The sequence below is a fragment of the Narcine bancroftii genome, chromosome 2 (genome assembly GCF_036971445.1).
Source record: "Narcine bancroftii isolate sNarBan1 chromosome 2, sNarBan1.hap1, whole genome shotgun sequence".
Lineage (NCBI taxonomy): Eukaryota > Metazoa > Chordata > Chondrichthyes > Torpediniformes > Narcinidae > Narcine > Narcine bancroftii.
The window spans coordinates 45,215,954-45,235,326 of NC_091470.1; the positions used below are offsets into that span (position 1 = coordinate 45,215,954).

General features: G+C 40.8%; 1 protein-coding gene across 2 annotated transcripts in view; it reads right to left on the minus strand.

Annotated features, from left to right (window-relative positions):
• ppp1r13bb (protein phosphatase 1, regulatory subunit 13Bb) overlaps positions 1-19,373 on the minus strand; it is a 112,529-nt gene that overhangs the window by 88,484 nt on the left and 4,672 nt on the right. For both annotated transcript variants that reach the window (XM_069916516.1, XM_069916515.1), the window contains exon 2: positions 3,856-4,003. In XM_069916516.1, coding sequence (XP_069772617.1) covers positions 3,856-4,003 — 148 coding nt within the window. The remainder of the gene's footprint in view (positions 1-3,855; positions 4,004-19,373) is intronic.

The following is a 19,373-nucleotide window of genomic DNA, read 5'->3' on the forward strand; positions in this document are numbered from 1 at the left end:
CAGAATTAAAGCATGTTAAAACAGATTTGACTGTTAAAATGGATAATGCTTTAAAGGTGACCAATAACATCTCACAGAGTTGATAAGATGGAAAATAAGAATCAAGATGGTCAAGAAGTACAACATATTGAAGAGAGGTCCAACATGTCTGAAGATATGACAACCAGTTTGAATTTGATGAACAAAAAACTGTTGGAAAAAGTTGATATTCTGGAAAATTATAGTAGAACAAATAATGTTAAAATAGTGGGAATGTCTGAAGGCAAAGAAGAAGACTTGATTAGTTTTTTTTCAAGAATGGATACCAAAGATATTTGGAGAAGAACATTTTGAGGACAAGATTTTAACTGAGAGAGCTCATAGGGCTTTGTGACCAAAACCACCAGAGACCCCAATCTATCCTTGTTAGATTTTTGAGCTTCCAGGACAGAGAGAGGTCTCAAGGTTTGCCGACGAGAAGAGCTAGAGAACATGGACCTTTGAGCTATGAAGGGGATAAGATTTTTTTAAAAAAAATCTAGACTTGAGATAAGTTCTATTAAAATAAAAGAGAAAATTTAATTCAGTTAAGAAAGTTTTATATGATAACGGTTATAGATTTGTTTTGTGTTATCCAGCTACTTTGAATATATTTGTACCAGATCAACAGAATTTTTTGTGTACAAGCCAAAGAGTATGCTCAGAATTTGTCTAAAATTAAAGTAATAAAGGGTACCAATTTGTTGCAATGACTTTAATGTTTAAAGAGAGGATATGTTATTTCCCCTCCCCCCTTTTTCTTCTCTTTGATGGAGGAGGAATTTCTCTACTGAATGGAACTGTTGGTTAGATTTAAAAAAAAGTATTTTTCCCTGATGGGGATCGGGGTGAGAGATGTGTTAGTTTGATTTCTGGCAGCTGCATTTGTTTTCATGGTTTGGCCATTACCTGTAAAATGGAGGGAGGTAATGCTAGCTTTTCTAGCATTTGGGTAGGGATTTTTGTTTTGCTTTTTAAAAAAGTAATTAAGTACAATGCATTTAGTCTAAATAACCTTCATGTTTTTGGATTGCAGATGATGACATTCAGGACCAAATAATTTTGTGTGAATCTTTCCTGGATAAGAGTGATGAAAAGGAATTTTATAAATAATGAAAAGTAATTAAAGTTATGAGTTTTAATATTAATGGGATTAATATAACAATTAAGAGAAAGAAAATTTTATCTTATATTAAGAAATTGGAAATTGAATTTTTTTTGCAAGAGACATTTAACTGAAAAAGAATACTTAAAATTAAAAAGATTGAGTAGATCAAGTAGTTTTTTTTCTTCATTTAATTCTAAGGCTAAAGGAGTAGCAATTTTATTTAAGAAAAATCTGCCAGTTAAGATTCAAAAATATGTATGTATATATATATATATATATATAAATATATATATATAAATAAATAGTAAATTGTCAAATATTTTCAGAGGAATGGACTTTGTTAAAAATATATGCACCAAATATAGATGATGAAAAATTTACACAGGATACTTTTTTTGAATTTGACAGATGATCATGAAAATATTTTGCTAGATTTTAATGTTTATTTGGATCCTTTAGTAGATAAATCATCAAGAACAAAAGTTAAATCTGAGGCAGCTAAAACTTTGTTATATTTAATGAATGATTTAAATTAATTGATAGCGAAGTAAGAGATAGAGATTATTCTCTTTATTCTAATAGATTTGATACATATTCAAGAGTTTTGAATATTGAATGTAAAAGAAGAATATTATCTGATCATTCTCCATTGTTGATTAAACTGGAATTTTTTGAAAAGCAACAGTCAGTATATATGTGAAGATTAAATTCTTTATTTTTGTACTTTAAGATAACATATAGATTGATTTTGTGATACATTCAATAGAAGTTTATTATTTGGGATGCATTAAAAGCTTACTTATGAGAAAAAATTATAAACTACACTTCAAAAATTAAAAGGACTATATGAAAGATATAGATAAATTAGAAAAAGAAATAACAGTATTGGAAAAAGAAATACAAAAATCATCAGAGAATAAATCTAGATGTTTAACAAGAAATTACGATATAATACAATGTTGACTTATAGAACAGATAAAATTATATTATGATTGAAACAGAAATATATATTAGGAGAAAGATCTCAAAGTTTTAGCTTGGCAATTAAAAGCAGAACAGATTTCTAGAACAATAAATGCAATACAACAAAATAATAATAAAGTGATATTTAAACCACAAGAAATAAATGAAACTTAAGGAATTTTATGAAAAATTATATACATCTGAATTGTTGAGGATGAAACGATTATTGATGACTATTTGTCACAAGTGATATTATCGAGACAGGTAAAGACGATTGAGATCAACTATTTGGCTTTTAACCAACAACATTCATCACAAGTACAAATCTTTCTTTTGTACAAATCTAAAATTTGAAATCTACAATTGAAGATGATGTTTTGTACAGCTTTTCATTATAGGCATTCTAGAATCAATGATAATGCAGAATTAAGTTAATTTACCGCCTATCTAGTACTGCCAAAGTAGATAACTCACAATCATCTACATCATAATTTTTACCCTTTTAAAAAAACTGCAGCCCATAAAATATTTTGGATAGTAGAAACTGAAGAAAAGCACAATGCTGAAGAAACTCGGCAGGTCAAACAGTGTACTTTATATAGCAAAGATAGAGATACATAACCAACATTTTGGGCTTGAGCCCTTCATCAAGCAAAATGGTGGGTGGAGGAGCGCAGTCCCACACGTAGGAGATAACGTAAGTGGATAAGTGCACACTAGCAAACAGGGAAGGAAGGATGGCTCTGTGAATGGAGAGGGAAAGGGGTGGAAAGCTGGAGGAAAGACATTGGGGTGGGGTAAAAGAGACAGGAAAAAAAAAACAGGAAGTAAGCTAGCAGAAACCAGGTCTATGCTAATGCCATTCAGATAGAAAATTAGGTGTTGCTCCTCCAATTTACTGGTGAGTCTTGGTTTGGCCGTACATAAAGCCATGGGATATATCAGCATGGGAGTGGAACACAAAATTGAAATGTTTGGCCACTGGGAGATCTCCCTGTTCTCTTATTCCCCATCCCTCTGTCCTTTTTTCCCCTCCATTTCTCTATCCCTTCCCTCTCCATTCACAGAGCCAACCCCTCCCCCCCACCCCTTGTTTGCTGGTGTACCCTCCCTCCCTTATCCACCTACCAGATCCTGCATGTAGGACTGTACACTTCCCCCTGCCCACATCTCCACCATTTTGTTCAGGTGCCTGTCTACATTTTGCTCATACCTTAAAAAGGTGCTCAAGTCCAAAATGTTGGTTATGGATCTTTATCTTTGCTATAAAGTACATTGTTTGACATACTGAGTTTCTCGAGCAATAGGTTTTTCTCCAATCCTGGTGTTTGTAGACATTTGTGTGTTTTAATTCTGTAGAAACATCCTTCATCTACCAAAGTAAAACCTTACCAATTGCAAAATGTCCTTTACAGAAAGGTCTATAAAGGACTAATGACATATCACAGCAGGCAGTAATGAAATGCAGCACTGAAGTATACTTTACTAACATTTGACTTTTCCAAGTCACCTTTTACTTTCCTTGCTCCATATAATTTAGTGGGTTCAGAACATTCTAGAGCTTACTGAACACAGAAATTTTAACCCAATGGACTTGTGAATTGATTAGTATTTGCCTGTCAGTTGATAGCAATAAAGACTGATTGATATAGAAGTATTAACCACCAAAGAACTGAGGGTGGGCAGAAATAGAGGAGAGGAGAGGAAGGGGAAAGAAACTATATTATGATATAGACAAGAAAAGAGCATGCTTGTGCAAAACCTACCGTTCCCTCGCCACACCTCAGCCAAATGGCAACCAATTTCACCAGGTTCTTTGCAAAATTCGACAATATCTCGACATGTTGTTTCTGGGGTTATGGGGACTTCTGTAAAACTCTGTTCATTGTTGCTCAAGTAAACAGTCAATATCATCTGCAAAAAAATAAATAAATAAACAAACACAAGATTTACAAAGTCGCTTCTAAAGAACATCTTGCTACTAACATTGAGAGTAATTCACATTTGCGTGACGTCCATTCTTAATGCCATATTGTGTTCCCTTTATCACACCATTATATTCTCTCAGATAAGGAGGACCATGCTTTCTTCAATTGGATACATCTGGAATAATGTTTTATGTATAATAACAGAAAGGTAAAGATCTTCAAATTTCTGGGTGCCAATATCTCTGGAAACCTATCCTGGGGTCTTCACGTTGATGGAATTATGAAGAAGATTTGCCAGCAACTATACTTTGTTAGGGGTTTGAGGAGATTTGGGATGTTAAAGATTCTTGCGAATTTCTACGGGTGTACTGTGGAGAGCATTCTGATTAGCTGGATCACTGACTGTTATGGAGGACAGGGAAAAAGGCCTCAGAGTTGTGATCTCTGACAGTGCCATCAAGAGCATTAGTCTTCATTCTATAAGGACATCTAAAAGAGGATGTGTCTTAAGAAAGCAGCCTCGATCCTCAAGGACCTTCACCACCCAGACCATGCCTTTTTCTCACTGCTATCATCAAGAAGATGGTATAGGAGCCTGAAAACAAACCCTCAATGGTACAAAAACAGCCTCTTCCCCATAGCCATCAGATTTCTGAACGGACAATGAATCATATACTACTTCACTTTTTTGCACCAATTTTATTATTTTAAAAAATGTAATTTATAGCAATTTTTGCACCTGCAATGCTGCCATAAAATAACAGTTCATGACATGTTCATGACAATAAATTCTGACTTAATATTTAAATGTGATAGGAATATCTTCCAGTAATTTTTAATATCAGTATACAATCTGTAGAAGAGCCAACTCGACAAATCATCAATAATTATTCAATGCAAATGAATTTCACACATTTCCAAATGTTTTTAATGGTTCAATATCTAACATTTATGTTGTTGGGAATAAGAGGATCGCTCGGATAAAATTGAAAAAGCTTAGGAATAGGACCTACAGCTTTTAATTCCTGAAGAAACTTGGAATGTAATTTTCAAATTCATTAATATCTCTTCTTTATGTTCCGGCCACTCTCTCCTACAATTTAAAGTAGCCCATAGAGCTCACGTGTCCAAAGTCAAACTATCTTGTTTTTATATGGATGTATCCCCTCATTGTGATAAGCAACAATGTAGATGCTTCATTAATTCATGTGTTTTGGGCATGCCAGAGTCTTAACTGCTTTATTTGATATTGTGGGAGAGAATGACATAATGTTAATGACATTTCACTGGTCAGTGGGAATAGGAGGGTGGGGGATTTGTTCCGGCATGGACTAGTAGGGTCAAACTGGCCTGTTCTGTGCTGTATATGGTTATATGGTTATATTAATTACATGGAGGGGAGAGGATTGGAGGAGTATGTACCAGGTGGTGGTCAGTGGGACTAGGAAGGTGGGGATTTCTTCCGGCATGGACTAGTAGGGCCAAACTGGCCTGTTCTGTGCTGTATATGGTTATACTAATTACATGGAGGGAGAGGATTGGAGGGGTATGGACCAGGTGCTGGTCAGTGGAACTAGGAGGGTGGGGATTTGTTCCGGCATGGACTTAGTAGGGCCAAACTGGCCTGTTCGGTATATGGTTATATGGTATTAGCTTTTATTTCTCTTATGACTAGCCGGGAGGTGTTGCTCAGATGGAGAGATGTTACCCCACCTAATCATGCTCGATGGTTACGTGACATTATGTCATGCTTAAATAAAGCTTAGATGCTCAATTTCCGATTTGATATTAAATTTTCAAACACTGTGGGGACCCTTTTTGAATTACTTTTATAATCTTTGATTTTTTATGAAGGTAGAAATGTTGACTAATGGGGTAATTTATCACTGATAAGAATTCTGGTTTTTTTTGGCCAAACAGCTTCTTTCCTGGTAGTGGGTTTAGATTTACATTTATTTTATTTATATGTAAAAAAAATTATATAGCAATACTATTTAATCTGTTTGATTAAAATGTGCAGTACCTTGGATAAAATGATATGATAATGATTTATCTTTTTGAATTTTAACGTATGTACTCTTGGATGTGAAATTTCAATGTAAATAAAACTATTGAAAAGAAAGATCTACAAAAAACAAAATCCCAGTACATCTGCACAGCAACTAAAGAGTTAACAATAGCACATTCTTTCATGTGCATTGCAGGGCTAATATTGGCAATGACTCACAGGAACAATGCTCATCTCAATAATACACACCCCAAAAATAAATCATTCAAATAATAAAATAACAAGCATAGGCTGGCTGCTAGTTCAGCAGTTTACAAAATATTTCTTAAAGCATCAAATTATATGTTCACAAAAACATTGGATACCAGCATCAGCAATTTGTTCATCTTAATTTGCTGATACCGAGTTAAAAAGTCAGCTTGAATGAATTTTATTTCTTCCTGTATTGTTATTCCAAACTCACCCTGTTCTACCATGTCTATTAATTATGGTCATTTGAAACAGAAACGAACATTAAAATTGGACTGTTTCTATAACAGGTAGCTTAGCTATACTATGAAAGCCATTTCACTCCTGTGACAAGCTGACTCTCTTCCAACTCAAATGAAAGGGAAAAAAAATTAAAAAAAAATTCATAAATATTGCGTTGAAAAGTGATGATTACAAAAATACACTACTTGTGCAGCTTTGGCAGAATACTAGCAATTGCCAGTAATGGAACTGCTGCATGTACCATCAAAACCCAAGATGGCATACCATTGAAAAGAAAACTAAACCAAAATGCAACACACCACTGAAATGCTCTGCACACTTCGAAGTTTGCATAGAATGAAAGATTCATCAGAACACAATAACTGGACTACACGTTGTTTAAAAATTTGCTTTGTGAAAGCTCTCAAAAGACCACAAGGCAGTTGATATTGGAGATTTTGAAAAAAACTTGGTGTTGCAATCTTTTTAAAAAAGACAAAACATCCATTTCATAAACATTTTGGGCATTGTTACATGAACTCAAAGCATTCCACTTATACTTTATATAGCCATGTCTAAAATATTCCTTATTCTTGAAAAGGTTTACATCTAACTTTCTTATTCTGCCAAAAATTAAACCTGCAAGCAGCAGTGTAATCAAATCAGTCACAGTTTGCAATAACAATTTAATTTGCATAAATACAGAAGAAAAATTATAAAAAGGTTTCAATGGGCAGGAAAATTTCAGGGGAAGTTGTTCATATCTCTACACCAAGCTCAAATTTAATCATTTGCACAACTCAGGCAGAGGTAATTGAGTCCCTGTGACACAAGAATCAACAAGCTGTGGTGGCATGCCACTAGTCAGGGAAACTGGCCCCGCTTGTAACCCACGCGGAGGGGCAGCCAGCCAAAATGGCACCATCGAGGGTTTCCCCTTCTTCTCAGCACCGGGCTCAGAAGCCTGTGCTGGGGGAACCACGTGACGCCCGAATGACATCAGTGCCCCCCAGCACAGTTCTCAGCCAGGTCCGGGCTGGGAGTATAAGTTAGCCCGGCAGCCAGCAATAAACCAGTTTTTCTGCTCACTGAGCTCAACCCGTCTGGTTGTGTGTTCTTTCAGTAGCAGTGTAGCTGCCACTACAATTGGTGACCCTGACTGGTTCAAACGTCTTTGAACCCAACATGAGCGAACCCGGGATCAGGGCTATAGCTGTCAAGCTGCCTGACTTCTGGGTTCAGGAGCAGGAGCAGGAGACCTGATTCGGTCATGTGGATGCCCAGTTTCACCTCCGCCAGATTTCGTCCAACACGACCAAATTCGTGTGCTGCACCTCGACGCCTTGGGGAACAGATTCCTGGTGGAGCTGATGGACGAGATGCTTGCGCTCATGGGTGATCACACCAACTGCTCACTCTTTGAGCGAATTTTCCTCGACCATCTGCCCGATGACATCTGGCCATTACAGGCCCAAGAGAGCTTTACCAACCCGAGGAAGGTTGCTCAGAACCCCCAAGTGCTATGGCTTAAGCGATTCCTGGAGGGCTCGGTGGTCCAGCAGGTCACGGACATGACCATGGAAAACCTGCCCCTAGCGCTGCGGTAGAACACCTGGCCACTGCAGGGGCCACCAAGAGCATAACCAGGGGCATGGCATCCGCTCCAGGCCTCTGCTTCTACCACCAGCGCTGGGGAGCCAAGGCTCGGAAGTGTCGTCAGCCCTGCTCGTTCCAGGGAAACATGGCTGCAGCAGCTGACCAAGGACACATCCTCCTCTACCTGCGGGACTCAGTCAGCACCTGGCGCTTCCTCATCGTTACTGGGGCCCAGATCAGTGTCATCCTGGCCATGGCCATAGGGTCCAGGAACTGACCTCAAGGACCTCCCCTCCGTGCGGCCAACGCAACAGAGATCCAGATGTATGGGAACAAGACAGTCCACTTCCAGATCGGCCGACAACAGTTCTTGTGGAGGTTCACTGTCTCGTCCCTTCCAACCGCCATCCTGGGTGCCGACTTCCTCCTCGCCCACGGCCTCCTGGTGGACATTAGAGGTAGGCACCTGGTAGACGCCTGGACTTTCCAGGCCATTCACTTCAACGCCTCCCGCACAGAGCAGCTGCAGATGGCCACAATCAGCATGCCCAGAGATGAGTTCCAGCAAATCCTGGACAAGTTCCCGGCCATCCTCAGGCCACAGTTCTCCGCTGCCTCACTGCGCCACAGGGTGTTCCACCACATCCCCAACCAGGGTCCACCAGTTCACCCCAAGGCACGCTGGCTCCTGCCTGACAAGCTCCAGGTGGCGAAGGAAGAGTTTTCGCATCTTCTGGAGCTGGGGATCATTCAGCGCTCTGACAGCCCGTGGGCCTTGCTGCTCCACCTGGCCCCAAAAGCCTCCGGCGGCCGGCACCCCTGCGGAGACCATCAACGGCTCAACAAGGCAACAGTTCCTGACCATTACCCCATTCCCCCACATCAAGGACTTTAAGGCCAACCTGCATGGTGCGAGGGTTTTCTCCAAGGTTGACCTGGTCCGCGGGTATCACCATTTCCCGGTGCACCTGGAGGACATACCCAAGACAGCCATCATCATCCCCTTCGGCTTGTTCGAATTCCTTCGCATGCCGTCGGGTTAAAGAATGCCGCTCAGACAATCCAGTGCCTCATGATCTCAGTGGGCAGGGACATGGATTTCGTCTTCATTTACTTGGATAACATCCTCATTGCCAGCAGGGATCGGGCGCAACACAAGGCCCACCTTTGTGCCCTCTTCTCCCAGCTGGCTGACTTTGGCCTCACCATCAACCCAGCCAAGTGCCAGTTCGGCAAAGAGTCCATGCAGTTCCTGGGCCAAATCATCACGGCCGTAGGAGCCACGCCCACCACTACAAAGGTCGCCGCTATCAAGGCGTTCCCACGCCCGGACAACCTCAAGGGTCTGCAGGAGTTCGTGTGTATGGTCAACTTCTATAACCGATTCATCCCAGGAGCCGCGCGCATCATGCAACCGCTATTTGCCCTCATCACACAGCCGCCATTTGCCCTCATCACAGCCAAGCACAAAACACTCTCCTGGATGCCAAAGGACAGTAGTGCATTCGAGGCCACCAAGGCCCCCCCTCCAAAGGCTACCATGCTCACCCACCCGCACACCGACCTGCATATGGCGCTCTCCGTCGATGCCTCTGCCACAGTCGTCGGCGCCATCCTGGAGCCGCAGGTGAATGAACAATGGGAGCTGCTGGTATTCTTCAGCCGGCTTCTCCACCCACCAGAGTGTAAGTATAGCGCCTTCGACTGTGAATTACTGGGCATATACCTGGCGGTGAGGCATTTCCGCTATTTCTTCGAGGGGAGGACTTTTACCATCTTCACTGATTATAAACCCCTCACTCAGGCACTCGCGATGGCAAAGGATCCCTGGTCGGCCCACCAGCAGCGTTACCTCTCCTTCGTGTTGGAGTTTACCACTGACATTCAGCACAAGGCAGGGAAGGACAACATGATCGCCGATGCACTCTCATGACCGGCCATCTGCGCACTGACACCTGGCCTCGACTTCGACCAGCTTGCCCAGGACCAGAAATCCGATGAGGAGATGAGAGTCTTCAGGACTACCATCATGGGCCTGTGGTTCCGGGACCTCCCAACTCCTGGCGGCACTGTCCTGTGTGATGTCTCCATGATGTTCCTCAGAAGTGGCGCAGGCAAGTCTTCTATCACATCCACGACCTTTCTCACTCGTCCATCAGGTCCACAGTCTGTATGGTGGCAGAGCTGTTCATCTGGCATGGTCTGTGGAAGCAGATCGCGGGCTGGGAAAGAACATGCATCCATTGCCAGATGTCCAAGGTGCACAGGCACACCAGGGTGCCCGTGCAAGAGCTTGAGCATGTCCGGGAACAGGTCAACTACATTCATGTGATATGGACATAGTCGGGCCCTTACCAGTTTCCCGGGTCAACCGTTACCTGTTCACGGTGGTAGACTGCACCACTCATTGGCCTGAGGCGATCCCAATGCCAGATGCCTCCACGAACTCCTGCTTCCGAGCGCTGTTGCATGGTTGGGTCGCCCGGTTCGGCGTTCTGAATCACCTCACCAGCGATCGGGGCACCCAGTTCACCATTGCGCTCTGGACATAGCTCGCCAACAGGTTGGGGATAGAGCTACACCGCACCACGGCCTATCGCCCGCAGGCCAATGGGCTGGTTGAGCGTCTACACCGCTACCTTAAGTCGGCACTTATGGCCTGACTCACTGGTCCTGACTGGGTGGACGAACTGCCTTGGGTGCTCCTGGGCATCCACTCCACGTCCAAGGAGGATCTGCAGGGGTCATCAGCTGAGCTGGTCTACGTTGCACCGCTGGCACTGCCCGGTGAGTTCATCAATGTGCCTCACAACCCCCAGCGGTCGCCGCATGAGCTACTTTCGCACCTCCGGGCCCACTTGGACTCCTTAGCACCACTGCCCAGACACGGCACACGGCCATTTTACATCCCCAGTGAGCTGCACTCCGCAGAGTACATTTTTATTCGCCGGGGCCCACCCGCTGCACCTCTGCAGAAACCTTATGAGGGGCCATACAGGGTTGTCCAGCATTCAGGGTCTACTTTCACGCTGGATATCGGCGGCAGCCGGGAGCTGTTTACCGTGGACAGGCTGAAGCCAGCTCACCTGGACCCCACCAAACCAGTGATTGTGGCCCAGCCCAAGAAGCGAGGCTGCCCAGCTAAAAAAAGACATCGGCACCGGTTCTGTGGGGGCGGGGGGGCTCTCTGGCGGCATGCCACTAGGCAGGCGAACCAGCCCCGCTTGCAATCCACGCAGCGGGGCAGCCGGCCAAAATGGCGCCGTCGGGGGTTTCCCCTTCATCTCAATACCGGGCTCAGAAGCCCGCGCTGGGGGACCACCTGACATCCGTCAGCCCCCCCCCCAGTGTGGTTCTCAGCCAGGTCCGGGCTGGGAGTACAAGTCCAGCCCGGCAGCCAGCAATAAACCAGTTTTTCTGCTCACTGAGCTCAACCTGTCTGGCTGTGTGTTCTTTCAGTAGCAGTGTAGCTGCCACTACAAAGCATACTTTTGCATTCAGTACTGATAAGATGGCCTTAAATAAAAGCTTTTACCACACAAATCAAGGGCATATCAAGTTCACCCTATTCTGATATTCATTTTATTTTAAGAGGAAATCCTACATTAAAAAAAATAAATGGCAACTTCTCATCTGTTGATTTAAAAAAAAAATCCATGTTTACAGAGCAGGTAGAAATAATCTCATTGATAGTAATCAGTTTGGCAATGTGCACTTCAGAACACCAGATCAGGATGTTAATCCTACCTTTCCAGTGATGACATATACAATTACATCACTAAAATATCATCAAGAAAATAAATGTTATGGGGATAAGGCTGGAAAGGGGTACTGATGTAGTGATCAGCCATGATCTGTAAAATGGCGGTGCTGGCTCGACGGGCCGAAGGGCCTACTCCAGCTTCTATTGTCTATTGTCTATTCTCCTCCATATCCATATCTATTAGGACTGACTGACACCTTACACTTTAATTCATCCTGGAAATGAATCCTAACATTGTATTTGACTTCCTTACTTCCAACCCAACCTGCTGGTTAACCATGAGGGAATAAAATCGTCAATTCCATTATCCAAATTACTGTATTAATATATAATGTAAATAGTACCAGATCCAACACATCCCCTCCCAAGCACCACTAATCATTGACAGGTTTGGCTTCTGCCAAGTCAGTCAATCTTCTATCATGCTACAGTAAAAAAAAACCCTGGCATCTGGGACTTATGGGAATTGGTAGATGCCAGATAAGTGATTTTTCTGTTTGCTTGAGATTACATGAATGGTGAACTGTGACAGAAAAATGTTTTTGGGAGATAAATTGGGAAAGGTTTGTTAGAATAGGTCACATACAAACTTTAAAACAGATCTTATTTGAAATATTGGAGCTCTGCTAATGCTAGACATATCAGTTCCACAGCTTTTGCAAGAACTTTGGAGAGTGCTCAAAAGACTTCACTAATGGATTGTTGTTTACAAAAGGCAGCAGATGAAAAATCTTGTTGGATCTGCAGACTGTCTGGAAGAGAACTTGCTGTTCTAAGAGGGTCATGTGGTTTTGCAAGCAGAGTCAAACAGGCTTTTTCTGTCTGTGTGACAGAGAGACACAGAGAAACAGAGATCACCTCTACAGTGTTACAGCCAGCAACAGAAGTAGCTGGGATGGGAACAGGACATACTGGCAGGCTTGTGGAAAGCCCATTTGGAAGACAGCCCAAAGCCCTTGTGGTTCATGCAAGAGAAGAGGACTGGTTGTCTAATGCTTCACTTGGAATAACAAAAAGAAACTCTGTGCGGACCTAAAGATAAAGGTTATCATCTGGAGAACCCTGAAGGGGCAAGTTTCGTCAGCAAGACACTGAAGTGACTGATGGAAGTATATCAGTTGTGGGTGTCCAGGAACAACAAATCTCTCTCTGAAAACCGACAAGAACCTTTCTGAGTGGTAACCATTTACCTTTCAAGCACCAAAGCCTGGTGAACTTTATAAATATTAAATTCTGTGCACAGTATAAGAATTGCCTGCAACCAGTCAACTTGGAGGAATGAGAAGTGAGATTGGACTGTGAACCAAAGAACTTTTCTGAACTTACACTCATGTGCGCTTAGAATTAGAAGGGGGTTAAGTCAATAGTGGTAAGTTAAAGTGTGATTCTGTTTTCATATTTAAAGAAAATGAAAAGCAACTTTTGTTTAAGTAACCATTTATCTTGGTGAATATTTATTGGTGCTGGGTTTATGGGTCCTCTGGGCTCGTAACAAACCAACAGCGAGGGAAGCCAATTTTAAACTTGCATACTTTTTAAAAACGTACCATATTTATTTTGATTATTTTTGACAGTTGCTTGAATTCTGGATAATAGGGGTTTTCTGCCCAATCGTTGCTGCAGTCTAGTTTACAAAAACTCCTTGTCAAAGGCTTTTTGAAAGTCCAGTCAACAACACCCACTTATTCTTTGTCTACCCTGCTTCAAGATTCCTTTATTGTCATGCAATATTACATAAGATTGCAGACAAAGAGTCACCATTAGGTTTGCTCAGTTCCTCTTACAGTAAGAAAAACAGAACCAAAAGAGAGGTTCTCACATCCTGTGTGGGTCCCTCAGCCACTGAGTCCCTCACTGGTCCACCACCATGGTCACCATTCTGTAGGGTCATCTCTGCTTCTTCTCAACAGGGGTGTTCTCCCCATTCTGGTGCTGTGCCAGTCTGCTACTCCCTCAGTTGGCAACCCCCTATGGCTGCTGCAGAGCTCAGGTGCAGCCATCTTGGGCACAGATCCAGTGGTTTTTAGGATTTTTAAATAAAAACTTTTTAAAGCCTGTTAAGAGCCACTGGCATTAGGACCAGATGGTTGAAACCTTTTGAACAGTGCCGTATCCCTGCTCCACCCTCTCTTGGGTCTGTTCCAGCAGTAGCACTGCCATGACAGCAGCTCAGGCAGCGACGCCATGTTATTTCTTCAACAAATTTCAACAAGAAACCATGATAATGGTCAGCTTATTTTATCATGTGCTTCCAAATTCACCAAAGCTGCATCCTTAATAATAGAATTGATATTCTTACTGAAGTCAGGCGAATCAGCCCACAATTTCCTGCCTTGTTCTTCTCTTCCTTCTTGGTGAAGTACATTGAAATTTTTCAGTCCCATAGAACCATTTCTGAATCTAGTGATTCTTGAAATATTACAACTAAAGCATCCACAATCACTTCAGCTTTTTCAGAGCCCTGGAGTGCAGTCCATCTTGCCCGCATGACTTATCCACCTTCACACCCTTGAGCTTCCCAAGCACCTTCTCCTTAGTGATAGCAACTACACGCAGTTCTGCCAGACTCTCAAATTACACTGGCATATAATTCACATCTTCCTGTGAAAAATGATGTAAAATACCTATTCAGTTCATCCTCCATTTATTTGTTCTCCATCACCACTTCTCCAGCAGTCCCATGTCCACTCTTTATATACATCTTAAAAAAAAACTGGTATCCTCTTGCATTATTGGCTATCTTAACTTCATATTTCAGCTTTTCTCCCCCTATTGCTTTTTTAAAAGCTACCCAATCCTCTGGCTTCCCTCTAATTTTTGCGATAGAGTATGCTCTGTCTTTTGCTTTTACACTGCCTTTAGCTTCCTTTGTCAATCACATGCCTCATCCTCGCTTTAGAATGCTTCTTCTTTGGGATGAGTTAATCTTGTAGTATCCAAATTATATCCAGGAACACCTGCCATTGGTGCTCTGATGTCTTCCCTGTTAGGGAACCCTTCTACTCAGCTCTGGCCAGCTCCTTGTTCAAGCCTTGGTAGTTGCCTTGGCTCAACTACAATACCAACATATCTGACCTTAGTTTCTCCCTCTCAAACTTCAGACCAAATTCTATCAGATTGTCATCACTGCCTCCCAACAGTTCTGTTACTTGAAGCTCCCTAATCAAATCTGGTTTACTGCTCAGTACCTTTTTTCTGGTGAACTTGACTAGCAGATGACCTAAAAAGCCATCTTGTAGGCATTCCTTCTCTTGGGGCCCAGTGCCACTCTGATTGTACAATGGATATGGAATGATTTAGAGAACTGAGCAAATGCAGGCAAATGGGACTAACTCAGATAGGCATTTTGGTCAGCATGGACAATTTGGCCAAAGAACCTTTTGCCAAGCTGTACAACACTAGGATTATTACAAAACTTGTTTGTAAAAGTATAACCATAACATCACCGCAACAAAATTAACACGCAAATATATTAGTACAGTCATCATCATGCCAAAGAAACATTAGTCTTATTTGACACAAAACTAATTTTACAGGATGGGTGGCTTTGTTTTTTATTTAGACATACAAGACAGTAACAGGCCATTTTGGCCCACGAGTCTGTGCCACCCAATTTACCCCCAATTAACCTACACCCCCAGTATGTTTTTAAAATGGTGGGGGGAAACCGGAGCCCCCAGAAAAAAACCCACACAGACACAGGGAGAATGTACAAACTCCTTACAGACAGTGCAGAATTTGAACCATAGTCCTGATCGCTGGCACTGTAAACTTCTACACCAATTGTGTCACCTCAATCTGTTAACTATAATAGCCTATCTATAGATTTACACATTTCGTCATAATCATTAAGGTGGTCATTTGAGCCATGAACTGTATTCACTGAGGGTTGTGGATAAATGTTGGAGACTGCCTTGTTCCTTTCTTGATCTTTTCTCCTGTTCTTTTTTTAATTTTGCACTGCTTTTTGTATGAGAATTTTAAAGTATTTTATTGTATTCATTTAAATTAAATTTAAGTGTAGCAGATACAAAAATGCCTAATGTAATATGTGAGCACATCAATAAACTACTGTAATGTCAACAGTTATTGAATGACATTTGATATTATGACGGCAGCATTTCAGGTCCAATGTGACAAATTGTGAATGAAGTGGTTCAGAGTTGCTATTGAGAGATATCAAGTGAATAGGAAATTTGAGTGGCACATACACTCAGGAGTTTACAATGAGAGAATCTTGTTGGGACAAAGAATTCTGAGTAAATTTGACAGGACAAATGCTGAAATTAAAACAGGGAGCACTTCATTAGAACACATTTTACACAGATGAGCAGTTTTTTCTTTTGAAAGGATTGTAATTCTTTGGAATTATCCTCAATTATTTTTTTGTTTAAAAATTTTATTTTTCAATTTTTCCATAACAAACACAGTATCACATCTGAAACAATCCTTTTTAACATATTTACACTTTTAGTATAATTCACTTCTCAGGTACAAATACTATATCAGCTTACTTGTAATTTCCTTCCCTCCCCCAGAACTTTGAAAATTAAACAACCAAAACATCAAAGTGACAAACAGAAAAATGGTAAAAAGAAAAAGAAAAATTCAGCATACTGCCAATCTTTCTTATCTGCTTCCACTCTTTGAGGTGGTTCATTGCTTTTGTCTTTATGTATTTTGTTAGCTTTTCAGAACTGTGGGCTGTTATAGCTGCACACCAAAGTGCTCTAGATAAGGTTGCCATATTTTGGCAAAAGTATCGTACTTATTTCTTAAATGTTATTTTCTCCATGAGCACGCAGTTGTGCATCTCTGTAGACTATCGAGTGATGAGCAGGGGGGAGTTAGACTTCCAGATGATCGCATTTTTTTGCTACTGACAGGGTAATATCTACAAATTTAATTTGGAATTTAGTTAATGTTCTGCCCACTTCCTTTATGTTTCTCAATAAATACAGCTCCAGATCCAGTGGGAAGTCTGTTCTCATAATTTGAGTTAATATATTAGATAATTCCAACCAAAAGGATCTCACCTTCACGCAGATCCACGTGGAGCGTATAAAGGTACCAATTTCTGCCTGCATCTGAAGCACATTTTTGATATCTCTGATTTTCCTTTATGTAATTTTTGTGGTGTTAGATATAATTGGTCCAAGAAATTATATTGTACCAATCTTAGTCTGACATTGATCACTGATGTTACACTTTCTCTACATAAATCTGACCATTATTCCCAAGTCCGACTCCACCTCTCCTTCAATCTTCACAGGCCCAGTTTTGGATTCTATTTTTTTTAATATAAATTGTTTCTCCCAAAGCTGATGGCCTCACATACCCCTATATTCTACTCTGCCAAAACTTTCTCCACTTAAATCCACAATCTTTGATTTTGAAACCTCACCACTCACTTTCCCACCAATTTTTGTTCATCAGAAAATTTAATATTCCTTTCTCTCCTTCAAGATTGGAAGAGGTCTACATTTTAAAATTTAAATCATGAAAAAGTTCAAGAAATGCAAATTAAAAGGTTTTGTTTCAATTGATGCAAGAATTAAATATTGAACAATGTTAGCACACAATGAGCTTCAATCAATAGCAGCAAAATATTTTGTGAAATATCTGAAACGAGATAATTCAGAAACACGGCACAACTCCAATGATCTTAAATCGTATTCTCCAAAATCTTCATTTATCTGAATTTTAAAAAATTTGGTCATGCAAGAAAATCCCACGTGAAAACTTGTGCAACTGTAATGTCAATACCAATTGGGCCTAGATAGTAAAACCAAGGGTGAGTGCATCAATGTGTCCCTGAATTTTGGATATTTGCTTCCACATTATTTGGCCTAAGATGTCAGGTCACTCATCTAAGTGCTACTGCTACCATATAACCTAGTCCTACCTGTTGCATGGTCAGGTGGTCAGCAACTAAACCAGTTCCCCCACCAGGCTTGCCTGGTGAGGAGGGTGGCTAGACACCCTGCAGGATGAAATACAAGACACGTTAAAGGGCACACCAACTCTCTCGTTGGGTCAAAGGGCATCTAGCCAACATGTGCGAAAAGGGCATCCCTTGCATCAAAGCTTGGTCTGGCCATTCACTGCAACAGAACTTCCCCACCCATCTTGGACCTCACCATACCACTGAATCTGAGAGGGGATGTCAAAAGGGTGGGTCCGGACCTGTGCAACCCCTACTCAACTAAATCCATTCACACACATGCTGTTCCTTTCTGAGGAGCGGGGTATCCTTGTATCAAACCCCACAAACTGACTGAAAATATAGATAGCCAGATTATATTTGGCCTAGGTATGCCCCTGATTTTTACTGTTACAAATGAAATAAAATTAATGGTAATTTTTTTTGGCAGGAGGCCGAGGTCTCCTAGATGAAGAGGTCCTGGGCTGCAGCCCACTCAGCCCATATGCAAATCCGGCAGTGATCTCATTTTTAAATTTTGGCAGATTCAATGACCAAGTATGACATGGACATTAGGAAGTGGACCAATGAATGTTATATAACATTTTAAAATAAAATCTACTCTAAACAAATTTTCCCAAGGTCAACTATTTTAAAATTCATAACAGTTCGTGCTGCAACCTAAATATTTTAATCTACTGTCCATAAAAATGAGCAAGATCATTGGTTTAAATTACCATTGACACTTATAAAAAGTAACCATTTGGTTTTTGAAACTGTCACACATTTGAAATTGCGTTAACTTCAACATTGTTCCCTTGTTAAGCTTCATTTTCAAATGATGTAGCTAAATTGAGGGACCAAAACTTGAATTCCAATGAATACAAATTTAACAAATTTGAGACATAATAATTTGCAATTAATTCGATAGAGAATGCATATTTGCAGCTAACTTGAGAAGTATCCTTGCTTCTTCGCTTTGGGAAAGAGTAGGAGGAAGAATATTTTCAGAATTTACTTCAATTTAAAGTCCAAATTAACAATGAAACCAAATTTATAATATGAAGCATTCTTCATCAGTTTTAGACTTTATTGAAAATTAAAACTATATCAAAAGAATAAGGTCACATCAGATTAACTTGGCAACCAATCTCAGGTGAATTGAAATAAAAAGGGTCACCCATGACAACAGATGCAGATATTAAATGAAGAACTGCAAATGTCTTTTAGCTTCATTATATCTATTGCATATATTTTTGCCTTGTTCAATTTTTAACTTTGATGTTTCATTTCAAAGTAAATTAACTTCTCTGGATATTTTTTTAAAATCTGAAAACGCCATTCTTTAAAAAAAAATAAACAGAACATATTCACAATAACTTGCTTACCAAGTTTTACTAACATTTCCTATTTTTAGTGATTTTAAAGCTGCTTCCTGCCCTTCAAATCTTTATCTCAGCTTTATTCCACTGCAAATCAGCAATTTCCTTTGGCCTTGATTTATTCTGCCAACAGCCTTTTCACTCTATTGTGTGCAATCACCCAATTGAACTTCTTCAGTTCTCCATTTTAAAACATAATTTGGCTAAAATCTA